General features: G+C 34.8%; 1 protein-coding gene across 1 annotated transcript in view; it reads left to right on the forward strand.

Moving 5' to 3' along the window:
- The window catches only part of LOC121407670 (G patch domain-containing protein 1-like), a 50064-nt gene that overhangs the window by 22322 nt on the left and 15538 nt on the right, over positions 1-12204 (forward strand). Inside the window, exons 8-12 of the mRNA XM_041598853.1 lie at positions 1292-1350; positions 2386-2542; positions 2790-3038; positions 8714-8895; positions 9344-9471. Coding sequence (XP_041454787.1) covers positions 1292-1350; positions 2386-2542; positions 2790-3038; positions 8714-8895; positions 9344-9471 — 775 coding nt within the window. The remainder of the gene's footprint in view (positions 1-1291; positions 1351-2385; positions 2543-2789; positions 3039-8713; positions 8896-9343; positions 9472-12204) is intronic.

Consider the following 12204-nt stretch of genomic DNA (forward strand, 5'->3'; position numbering starts at 1 on the left):
CATTTCTTTATGCATGTTAGATATTTCTTTGAAAATGTGTCCTTGGGAAAACAAGATCAGAGGTCTCATATACTTTCTAGTTCTGAGTAATCTCAATTCTGGTTATAGTCAATCACTCTGTCACTTCACCTGTTTATCCAAATTCTTTAAACTCAATCCATTTGGGTATCACTTTAATTTTCTTAAGTTCAGTTATACTGTATGTTTGTATGGTAGATAGCAAAGTGCTTTGGTGTAAAATAAATTGTGCAATTTCTAGGAAATGTCATCTTTGAGTTTGAGTTTATTTATTTACTTAAGAACAATATCAATAACGATAACAATGTGTTAACATCACAGCACAAACGTAACTATTCTAGTATACAGATGTAATTGCTAACATTATAAAGGATAAAATGAGAATACAAACGATAAATCTGAATACATAAAATGTGACATGCATTTATAAACCTAAAACAAATGTTTTAACAATTTTTAAGATCCACAGTTTCCAATATTGATGATTGAACAAAAAGATACGCATATGGTTGAATGTTGTTGTTAAGAAGGAACCAGAAGGTAGCACAAGTGCTAGTCGAGACTGATTCCTTCAAATCTTTGATATTTTTCATAAAAGAAATATGTGTGAACAGTGAATAATGCTATAAATTTTGTTTGAAAAATCACCACGTTATATAAAACATATAATTAGAATTAGAGATTTATATAGAATACTCTTTATTCTATTGAAATATTTCCTATTCTCTTGTCAGAATTAAATTAGAGGGTTGGTTGTATTTAGGTAAGCAAATAATTCCTTTCTGAAAGTGTTCCTTGATCTCTTTTCCTTTATATAATTTGGTATACAATTCCAAATTTTTAATCCCATGAAAGTAATTGAAAACTGGCCCTGTGTGGTTCTGCATATTGGGAGATATAGTTGATCAGCATCTTTACTCCTTGTAGCATATTTATGGTCTATAATCTGACAGTACTCAATTTGAGAGTGTGGTAACCTACCATGCAATAAATCATAGACGAATGTTGAAATTGAGAGGAAGTGAATTTTATATACATTCAAAATATTCAATGCTTTGAACAGGGGATCCGAGTTGGTACCTCTTGGGCTAAAGGTTATAGCTCTCATTGCCATTTTTTGGGCCAGGAAAATACAATTTAAATTGGTCTTATAGGTGCTCCCCCACACCTCGATGCCATATGACAGGTGTGGTTGTACAAGTGCCTTATATAACAATAACAAAATGATTCTTGATGTGTTATTCTATCCTTATCTTTCTTTTTCATTGTAAAGGTGATGTTGATATTCTTGATGGATTCAAAGCCGCATCTCAAGGGAAAATTTCAAAAAAGGTAATTACTAGATCCTGTTTCATCTAAATTGCTTCAAAGAAATTTTTGTATGTCGAATGTACAAGACATTTGTTGAGAGCCTTAAAATACAAATTCCAGAATGATTGCCACCTAATGTAATTTGAATTTGGAAATCATTTTTTCTCCATAACTTGGAATGTTGTATTATATTAAGTCAGTTCATTCATGTTTTGGACTGCTCTATTTAAATGGTCTAGCGCCACCTGTTGAGTAATTTTGGTCAACCTTTTTGGGTAATGCATCTTTCATATTGCTTTATTTCTGAATTTCTGAATTTCAAGGGACCTTTACACTATAGTATTTTGACCTTTCAAAACTGTAACCAAATATCTTACTGGGACTTTATTTATATTTTCTTCTGTTCCAATAAATCTTTTTTGAAGGAAAAGCTAGACGAGTACAATTTAGAACTTTGATTCATTCATTTGTCTCCTGAGTACCAACCACTTGTGTGTAACATCTTGCAATTTGGTATATCTTCTAGCTAGGTAAAGTAACACCCTTATCATCACCCACAAAGAGATAAGTCAGACTGAAAGTCATTTCCTTAAGAAGTGCCAAGACATACATTATAATCACATATCCTTTTAGTCAATATGCGGTAGCAATGTATTTATGTACCTCGTGCATTCGGGAATTTAAGCATAATTTTTTAGAAACGGTAACTCATATCAAGTTTACATCAAGTTCTGCTGGTTAGGAAAAGACATCCTTTTCACCATTTCCAACATGTGGATGGGGGGGGGGGGGGAGGGGACGGGATGGTTCCTCAAAGAGATAAATATGACTGAAATTCATGCTGAAGTGCCTCAGCATGAATTTCATTAATACGTGGTAGCGATGCATTAATGTACCACACACAAACTGGAAATGTAAGCATGATTTTTATTAAGATTATCACATATTAAGTTCACATTAATCTCTATTTAAGAATCAGTCACTACATATTCTTTGTGAGCAAGGACCCTGAACCCACCATCAAGTCACCTTTCAAACTTTGTTATCATCAAATAGGTGTTCCATCCTCCATCATTGCCAAGGGACTTCCGTCCATTTCATCAATTCAATACTACCTTGGAGACACCCAACCCTCCCAAGACACAAGCTCACAGTCGGTTCACGCTCAGTGCAGACCAAAGAGCTGCCATGCTCGGAGAAGAACAATTACCAGGTACAAATTTCTTTACTTTTCTGAGCTGATTTGAAACTAAGACACAATGAATCCACAAAAATATGCTGCATTCTTTTCATACTTTTTGATTATTTCTCGATAACATCTATTTATGTACGTTTGGAAGATGATTTTCAACTCATGAAAATATGCTCTTTTAATAGAGGAAAGTTGTTCTGTCATTGAGTACCCCCTTTAAGAAATATTGTCATTGTATCTTAAAACTTTGCTCTGTTTAATGCCATAGGACCTTCGAGCATAGATGAGCTGTTGTCCAGTCAGGACCTGGCCCTACTTAAAGAAGCCCGTGACAAAGCATCCAGTCGGGAGCAGGATGCTCCTCGGCATCAAACCCAATGGGACAGGGGTGCTTCCCGCTGGTCTGCTCCTACCCAAGAAGCTACTGCCCAAGCAACAGGATCAGGTTTCCAACCCTTTGCCAAGGATGCGGAGAAGCAGCAGAGGTACGAGCTATACTTGCAGAACAGACACCAAGGTGAGCTCAAGAAATTATTCAATCTTTTACAAATCTTTCAAGAGTTTTAAAATTGGGGGGAGGGGGACATTTGCTCCTGCATACCCTTCATTGTGGAATAGCCCTCCAGTACTCCAGAACACCAAGGTTAGCGATTAATCGCTAAATGAAATGGCCTATAAAGATCATTTTTGCATGCGCATTTTGCTCAGTAGACTGACTAGGGACCAATGAACATTGCTCTTTCAAACTAGCAACTAATCGCTAATCTTTGTATTACGGGGCCAAAGTGGGTGTTTCTAAGTTAAGATTGACTTTAAGAATGACTGCTGATCTTTTCTTGTGGTAAATGCTATACACCAAAACGTTGTTTGGCGATGGTTTAGCACGTAAGAAAGGTTCACAAGTTGTTCTTCGAGTCGCTCTAAGCCTCTAACGTACAAACAGCCTTATGAAACGGGCCCCCTGGACTTCAAGTAATCCAAAGTAACCGGAGAAAATGGTTGTGGATGTCCTTTTGATTGGCATCAATACCCTTCACATTGAGCTTTATAGAGATTTGTAATGCCCTTTTCGACTTTTTTTTAAATACATAATTTTCATCATGATATAGACATGCGCCCTAAAGAAAAGTTGCCTTGCCTTGTTTAAAATGTATCCCTGTCCTTGAAAGCGTAGAAAGTGTGTCGTTGTTGAGTGTAAAATTCTTTTAAAAGACCAGTTTCATACGAGGCTTACTCATACGTGCCAGGCGCTCCATTTAAATAGGAATATTCTTCTTTTTTCCTATTTCTGTGAATGTTTTTATGTTGTATTGAATAGGAAATTTAAGAATGTTCTGTAAATTTGTGAGTGATTTCGTTCCTATGTCTTAGTTGTCAGGGTCAGCATGGATGCTTTTTATTTCATAATTAATAGTAGTATTAGTATTCATATTACTATCATTGTTATTGTCATCGTTAACAATATTATTGCTGTTGTTGTCAAAAATTAAGTTAAGTTCGGTTGTGAGGTTATGGAAGATGATTTTTTGTCAGATGTGTATCAACCAGATATGATTGTTTACGTCTGGGCCGACCTTTAGCGTCACCATCCGAAGGACGTGACCAGGGCTCGAACCTTGAACCTCTGTATCAATTTGTATTATTGAATTATCTGTAAAAATTTTCTTTGAAAAAAGCAATGAAGATCATAAAATTAAAAACATAATATTACAAAGAAATTTTAATAACAAAGAAATATGGAACCAAAAATTTGGCATTTGCATTTTTTTTGTGAAAACCTATATATGGTAATCAAGTATTACTGAACATCCTGCCTGAGTTCAAGTCACATGACCAAGGTCAAAGGTCATATAGGGTCAACAAACTTTGGCTATGTTGGAGTATTTGTTGAATGCTATCATAACTTTGTAGGTTTATGGATGTGCGTCATTAAACGTAGACATACATGTAAGAGTATTCAAGTATCATTGAACATTGACATCATTTACCAAGGTCAAATATTTAAGGTCAATGAACTTTTGCCATGTTGGGGGTATTGTTGAATTGCCATCATTACTTTGAAAGTTTATATATGGTTCATGAGACAAAGACATGGGTAATCAAGTATCACTTCTTGTTTTGCTCGAGTCTTAGGTCACATGATCAAGGTCAAAGGTCATTTAGGATATAGTTTATTTTGTGAATAATTATTCAATAGTCTTTCAAAGTCATTACTGCCGCTATATTGAATCACGTATCTGTTAAGGATATTAGAAAAAAGATTATCTGCACTGAAGATTAGCTCATTTTGTGCTCAAATTTATACAAAAATTATGATTTAGTGTACACGTATCCCAGGCCTTGTTTTCATTTTGAGATGGACACGAGAATTTGTCTAGTTGTATGGAATGAATAGACTAGATCATCGTAGGCTGTCAAAATGTTATGCCTGCACCATTGCAAGATCTGACGTATATTATCTTGTATCTATTTTCTGAAATTTTCAACAAAAAAAATCATCATCTCATCAGATCTTCACTCACACAGGTATTCATGAACCAAGTTTCATTCTGATTGATTGTTCTATTGGATCCCTAAGTTTTTGTGGCAATGATTCATGGCTGATATGGTCTAGAACCTTGTGACCCTTAAATCATATCTCTGCCACTCCCAAATGCACATGTGTCAAGTTTGAAATTGGATTTCCAAGGGGTCCTTCTTTAAATGCAAGAAAAAAAAACTTTTTCATTTATAAAAGTGATTGATTGATTGATTGATTGGCACATATGGCCTTTTATTTGCATCCAAGATAAAGTCATACATTTAACATGATAAAACAATATTTAAATTACCTCTTTGACCTTTGGCATTTGACTTCATGATCCCCAAATTTGATCAGATCACCTCCACAGTCCATATTATTGCTAAGTTTGAAGTTCATCTTGCAACCGTATCATCATGCATTGCAAGAATGAGCTATTTTCATTAATATTCTTGAATCTTTTTGCCTTTTTACCTTGTGACCTGCACTTTTTTTTTTATTAAACTTGAAATACAATATGCAGGTTTAAACTATTTAAAAGCCTATTCAGGCCAAGGATGTTATTTGGCCATGAATAAAGTGAATTATTTGAAATACAGTAACAGTCATGATTTATTAATAGCTCAAGAGAAGTTTCCCGCTCATATTTTGGCATTTCACATTCTAGTCATTCATGTAGTACATGTAAATACAGCTTCACAAATGGCTTTATGAAATACCCCTGGCATTTATTTTCAAAAGAATACCTCACCACTTGAGAGAATTACATGTACAATGTTGGTGACAAGATTTTAAGTCCTGTTTAACACAATGGTTGATTTTTGGTGTTGGCGTTGGAAGGAACATTGATGTCTTCCCTAGCTTCAAAACATAATCTGATCTTTCAAGAATGATTCAAATCACATCATTGACAGCTTTACACTCAGTGAAATTCATCCCAGGACCAGTTTTATTTTAAAGGCATAGGTTAACATTGCAAAGGTCTTTGAAAAAAAAATACTGAACTGTGAATCATGTTTATATTTTTCGTATGGACCAAAGAACACCCAGGAAGGAAAAAAATGAATGTGCAGACACTTTCAAGATATCTGTGACTGAAAATCAGCTATTAAATCTCCTGAAAAGATTAATGAGATGAAATTAAGATGGTGTTTCTGGTTACTTAATACTTCACTTTTTTGAAGCACTAAAATTCTAAATGATTTTCGGGAAAAATGTTTTTTTTTTCTGAGGTTCATTTTTCTAACTAATCACAGACATGTGACAAGTGGTTGCAACTCAGACTTTTGAAATTCAAGTCAATGTTAACATGTATGCCTTTAAGTTTGATGTTGTTCACTTGTAAAAAAAAAGGTCTAACTCCCACAACGAAAGGTCAACACCAAATTCAAAAGTCACCCAATGCCCACCAATTGATTGAAATTAGCCATGTGGAGGAAAATTGACAGTTGCTTGATCGATGTTCTCCAAAGGAGCTATTCAATATTATAAATCAAGTAAATTGTATTGAGAGAATGTAAATTGTGCAAATGTTTGTTCAGTTCAATTGGGCTTGAAGGATTTTGAATTACATTTACCTTGCATTCTATTGTGGTCCTTACTCAATGGAGTTTTACAAATGATATGAATGTTTGCAAACAGATTGAGCATGTGGTTTAAATCCTTGCTTTGTGGAGAAGATAAAGTGTTCATATTGCAGATAATTGCTTTTGTTGATGAAAAATAGAGTCAGTAGGAAGTGGATTTTCTTCAGAATATGCAGTGCTAAGTTTGCTTTGAAAAAGGGGATAAGTGTTCATGAATCAGATGGTTGCCTCATCAGGCATTGTTACTGTCAAAAAGAGTCCAAAGGAAGTGTATTTATTCTTCAATATGTATAAAGCAGAACATGTGACAACTTTCAAACTTAGGAATTTTTTTATTTTAAAATTAGATGATTTGAGAGACACATGAATATTTATTTCATGATTTTTATCACCCTATTACGTACATTACCCATACAAGATTTTGTCTTACATATATATGTATATCCTGTCACCTACCTCATGTGCATCAGCCATCACATATTCTCTCTCTAATTTAAGATTAAGAAAAATAAGAGAAAGATGTCATTGCGGTTTGATGAAAATCTGTCAAAAGATAACTTACATGTACATGTAGTTATGAAAGTTTAAAGTTTTTATTTTGTGGCGTTACAGACGAGTAGCCCCTATAAGGCTATATGTTGTGTGATATAAATACCCCAAAATGCAATTTTCTATACCCCCCAAAATTGATAGATTTTATTTGTGGGATGGACATCATCAGACATTATTTCATAAACTCTTCTATAAGAAAATCATTTGTCTAATAATTTTTAATTTATCGGGGAAGCTACTGATGGATGTATTTTCATCAGGCATTCGCAAATATTTTTGCCTAAATTTTCCGCTTCTATTAAAACCAACTTATCAGGGTGAATTTCCCTTTTAATACCCTAAAGCATGAAATAACCTGAAACCTTTCAATTATTCAAAAAAAAAAATGCAAATAAAATTGATACTGTATATCAAAAGGTGTATCCATACAACATGAAGATTCATTCTTTTATTTCTTGATCCTTTTCTAGTGTTTCTTTATTAATGTTTGATATAACCTTGTGATCTTTTGTACACCCCCCTCCCCGTATATGATTCCTCTTTTTTTAAATAGTTGTATGACGTATCACTGTCAGATATTCATTGTGGTCTTTTGTAGTAGGGCCCTTGCTGATAAAGCTAATTGCTTTGTAAAGGGCTCTTTATATGTAATGATTTGTAGGTTTTGATTACCTTAAACCCAATTTAAGTTTTGGTAAATCCCCAGTATTGAATGCCTTTAGATTATATGAATGTGTACACCTGTGTGTCCTGAAGCAGTTATGATGTCAAGGATATTAAACAGTATTATGTTTTATTGGATAAATTTTGTGATTTGAGATGGAAATTCATTTTTATCATGTGCCTGATCAAAGTGAAATTTCTGTTTTTATCATTTCTTATTTTGTTAAATGTAAACCACTTCTCAAGAATGTAATAGTTCAAAATAAAAATACAGGATTTCATCTTGTATATAGCTTTTCGATATCCAATCACTAAATCATTGGAAGATAAGCACTTGAAGGGCCAGTTAAAAAGAAAAATAAAATCATTACAGAGAGAAGTTGAAAGATAAAAAGTTGAAAATAAAAGTAAAAATTTTCAAAAAGAAGAACAGTTGAAGAGGAACCAAATGGAAACTGCACATATTTAAGATCAGAAAGTTGGATGATAATCAAGTATAATTCTCAATACGTTATTGAGCATTTACCATTAGACAAGCTTTGATTGCGGTAATTTTTATTGTTTTACATGTGGTGGAAAATCCGGAGGTGGCACCAAGATATCTTGATGGGGGCGGGGGGCGGTAAGACCATGACTCACAAGTGAAGGGCAAGGGCATTCCATCTCAAAAAAAAAGTTGACCAGAAAAAGCTATCAGTCCAACATGAGGGGCATTTTATGAGAAGGACCACACAAACTTGCCGTTTCGACAAGTGTGTCGTGGAACCCCCTAAACTCTTCTTCTTCACCATGGAAACCTTCAGAAGTTATAAGAGTGATTTCTTTTGAGCTCTAAGTTGGTTACTTCATTATACATATCTTGCTTTTCAGGCTCCCAGACGGGATCAGGGGACACCAGGACAGAATGGGAGAAGCAGCAGGAGATAGAAGAGTTCTCAAGGGCTGCATCCCTCTACCATAAACCTATGTCAGGTCTCATGGCATCCAGGTTCGTCAGAGCCAAGCACTCAGATGATGTCGACGACACGGTGGAGGTTCCTGCTGATCCGGGGGTAAGGAAGTCAAGTTCTAAACAGAGTCGCAGCTGACGATCATCTGTGCACATTTGTATAACTTTGGCTTGTCTGAAAAATAGGTTGTAAGCGATCAAATTCCGATAGCAGCCACTTTCTCCTATTGAGGGGTTCATTTGTGTAGAACATGCCGCCATGACACCATGGCAACTGATGTCATCGTTTCGGTACTTTATCGGCATGCAGCCTGATCCTTTTGACTAGATTTGAAAATATTAGATACCACCTGTGTTATCTTGTCATGACATTCTTGTTTCAATCCTTGGATTATTTTGTTGGTATAAAGGGTAATCACTGTTTTGCAAGCCATACTAGTCTTTTACTTTGATTCTCCTCTACATTTTATTGTATATAACTGCTTTGTATTTGATGAAATTATTAAATGAATTGAATTATTAATGAATTCATTATTTTCATTTGTTGTCAGGGTGATGCGAATGACCAGAGCAAGGCTGCGGAGATGAAGATGTTTGGTCAACTGACTAGAGATACCATGGAATGGCACCCAGACAAGCTGCTCTGCAAACGATTCAATGTGGCGGATCCATACCCCGGGTGAGTTTTCATTATTTTATATTTATTTATACATATTTCGCCAGGAGAGCCCATTCAGCAAAAGTTGATCTCCTATGAGGCCCTTGATAACAAACAATACACCTGTATACAATTAAAACCGATGAGTATGGGCACGTGCTGAGGAGGGATGAAGGGCATGTTTTAAGAAGGGCCTTTGAGTTAGAAGTGGATGGTTTGAGGAGGAGAGGACGGCCAAAGAAGACATGGTAGAGGCAAGAGGAGGGGGAGAGTGGGAGGTTAGGGTTGATGCACGGAATCAGGCAAGGTAGAGGGAGGGGGTAAGGGTGATTGCTGTGAGTGTGAGGTGAATCTGTGCACCCCTGTCCACGTGGACAAACCAGATATAAAACTTAGGATTGATGATGATGTTGATGATGATGACAGTGATGATGATGATGTTGTTGATGATGATGGTGGTGATGATGATGGTGATGATGATGATGAAGATGATGATGATGGTGGTGATGATGATGATGATGTTGATGATGATGATGGTGGTGGTGATGATGATGATAATGATGATGAAAAACAGTGAATGAGGATGATTCATAAACAGTCATCAGGTCATAAGATTTTGAAATTTGCAATCAGCATTGAACCCTAGGAGCTGTAGAAGTGTGATGTCTTCGATTTCTATATTTTCATTTCACTCAGTATAATTTTTTATACCAGTACCATATTTCAATAGAGCAAGATGAAATACCTCGAAAACCCAATTAGGTTGGAGTCAGCTAGAATAGATTATCTTTCAGATAGTCATGATAGACGATGCTCTAAAAGCTGTTTTCGCAGTGTTTTCATACATGTATTCAGATTTCTTTACCAAAAAAAGAGAAATATGTATGAATACAATATCAACAATTGTAAAATCTCTGAAACTTCTTTCCAAACAAAATTGATAAAAGCCCACAATTTTATTCAACCATCTACATTGTATTAGCATCATTAAAAAGCCTATTTTGCATAACATTTTTAGAGGTTTCTAAATATGATTGCCTTAGGTAGAAAAATGAATTAAACAAAACATATATGGATTATAGCTTGGTGATTATCAATTATCTGGATGATTAAATATCCATTGATTCATACTTAGTATACAGAGAGTTCTTTGTGTTTTAGGTCAAGTTCTTTTTTAACTGCATACCATGAATATAAAACCAGTGTGAATGAGCTATTCGAGTTTGTCCATGGGTGTGGGTACAATAATAAATTTTAAATGCATCAATGACACAAAGATCTGTCATGGGTATCTGTAATTCATTCTCTTTAAAGGTCTGTGGTTGTGTAAGAAAGAAAACGAAGAGAAGTTCAAGGATTTTAGAGTTCTTTTGATTGTGAAAAAATTCAGAAGATGCAGACTTTCTGACGGGCATGAGTACATGTATATACTTTATAGTGCTTGGTCACATTGGTCAAAGCCATAGTTGTGTAAGAAAAACAATTGAGGAATGAATGAAGAAGTGTTTCTGTGAATGGAAGTTATTTCTCTTTATTCAATTGTATATTGTGTTTAATTTATTTTCATGGCCAGGCTGGTCCTGCTGAGGTTAACTCTCTCAGTATATATTTTTATTACACGATTCAGTGGCTAGAGTCTATTAGCTTGGTCCCATTTGAACATAAAATTTACAATATTTTTTTAGTATTATAATCTGAATTGGAAACTTTGAATAAATAAATAACTAGAAATAAAGAGTTGCAATCCATTATTATTTAATTGTAATTTTTCTTCAAAATCTATTTAGTCTCTTAAAGGTGTCAAAAGAAATAAAAAGTCAAATGGGTATTAATACTTTCTGTTGCAATACATGTCATGTGCAGTATAACTTTATAAAGAAACAAAATACGTATGAGGAAAGGGTTGTGCTACTCTCAAACAGAAAGTTGTTTTCTTGTACCATATTAATAAGAAATAGGCTAATATTAATCACTGACTATGTTTGTCATGATGTCAAAACACCTTACATTTTAGAAAGGTACACATTTTCTGTAATACATTGGTCACTTTTGCTCTACGGCGGCAGTACGGCGAGTCGAAAACAGCCGTTTATTCATTTGTATTCAACCCACTTATAATGTAGCTGGTACAAAAAATGTTAAAGCGGCTGTTTTTCGACTTGCCGTACGGCCGCCGTAGAACAAATGTGACCGTGGTATAAGGAAGGACTTGTCAAGACATGCTACATTGAAGGGTATTTTTTAGGCAAAGCATGTACTTGGAAACAATTCAAGCTTGTAATTGTTTATGAAACCAATTTATTAAACAACAATTGTCAATGCTTTGCTTAACCATGTGCATACTAGTGAATGATCACTCCTCCTATACTCTTTTAATGCAAAAATACCTTTTTAGGAGAAAACTGATGAATCATAAATCCCCTTAATAATTGTAAAATAAGCGTTCCCCAAAGGATTTGAGTCTCTTGATTGGTAATTTTATTGAATAGGGCAGAGCCAGTGTACAGAATTTGTATTCTTATCTTCAATTGTTTTTAATTAGTTGCATGTAGCATTGAACCAATAAACAATGACCAATGTCTCCTGTAATTATACACCATGTGTATTGCTGTTCTATGGATGCAAAAGTCTGCACGTCAAACCAACCACAATTGTGACCTGAAAATCTGTTACAAATATTGCAAGGGTGAATATTTGATAACGATCCAATAACATTTTAGCAGCTCATGACTCTATAAAGTGTAAATTAACCAC

The sequence above is a fragment of the Lytechinus variegatus genome, chromosome 2, assembly GCF_018143015.1.
Source record: "Lytechinus variegatus isolate NC3 chromosome 2, Lvar_3.0, whole genome shotgun sequence".
In the NCBI taxonomy this organism is placed as follows: Eukaryota; Metazoa; Echinodermata; class Echinoidea; order Temnopleuroida; family Toxopneustidae; genus Lytechinus; species Lytechinus variegatus.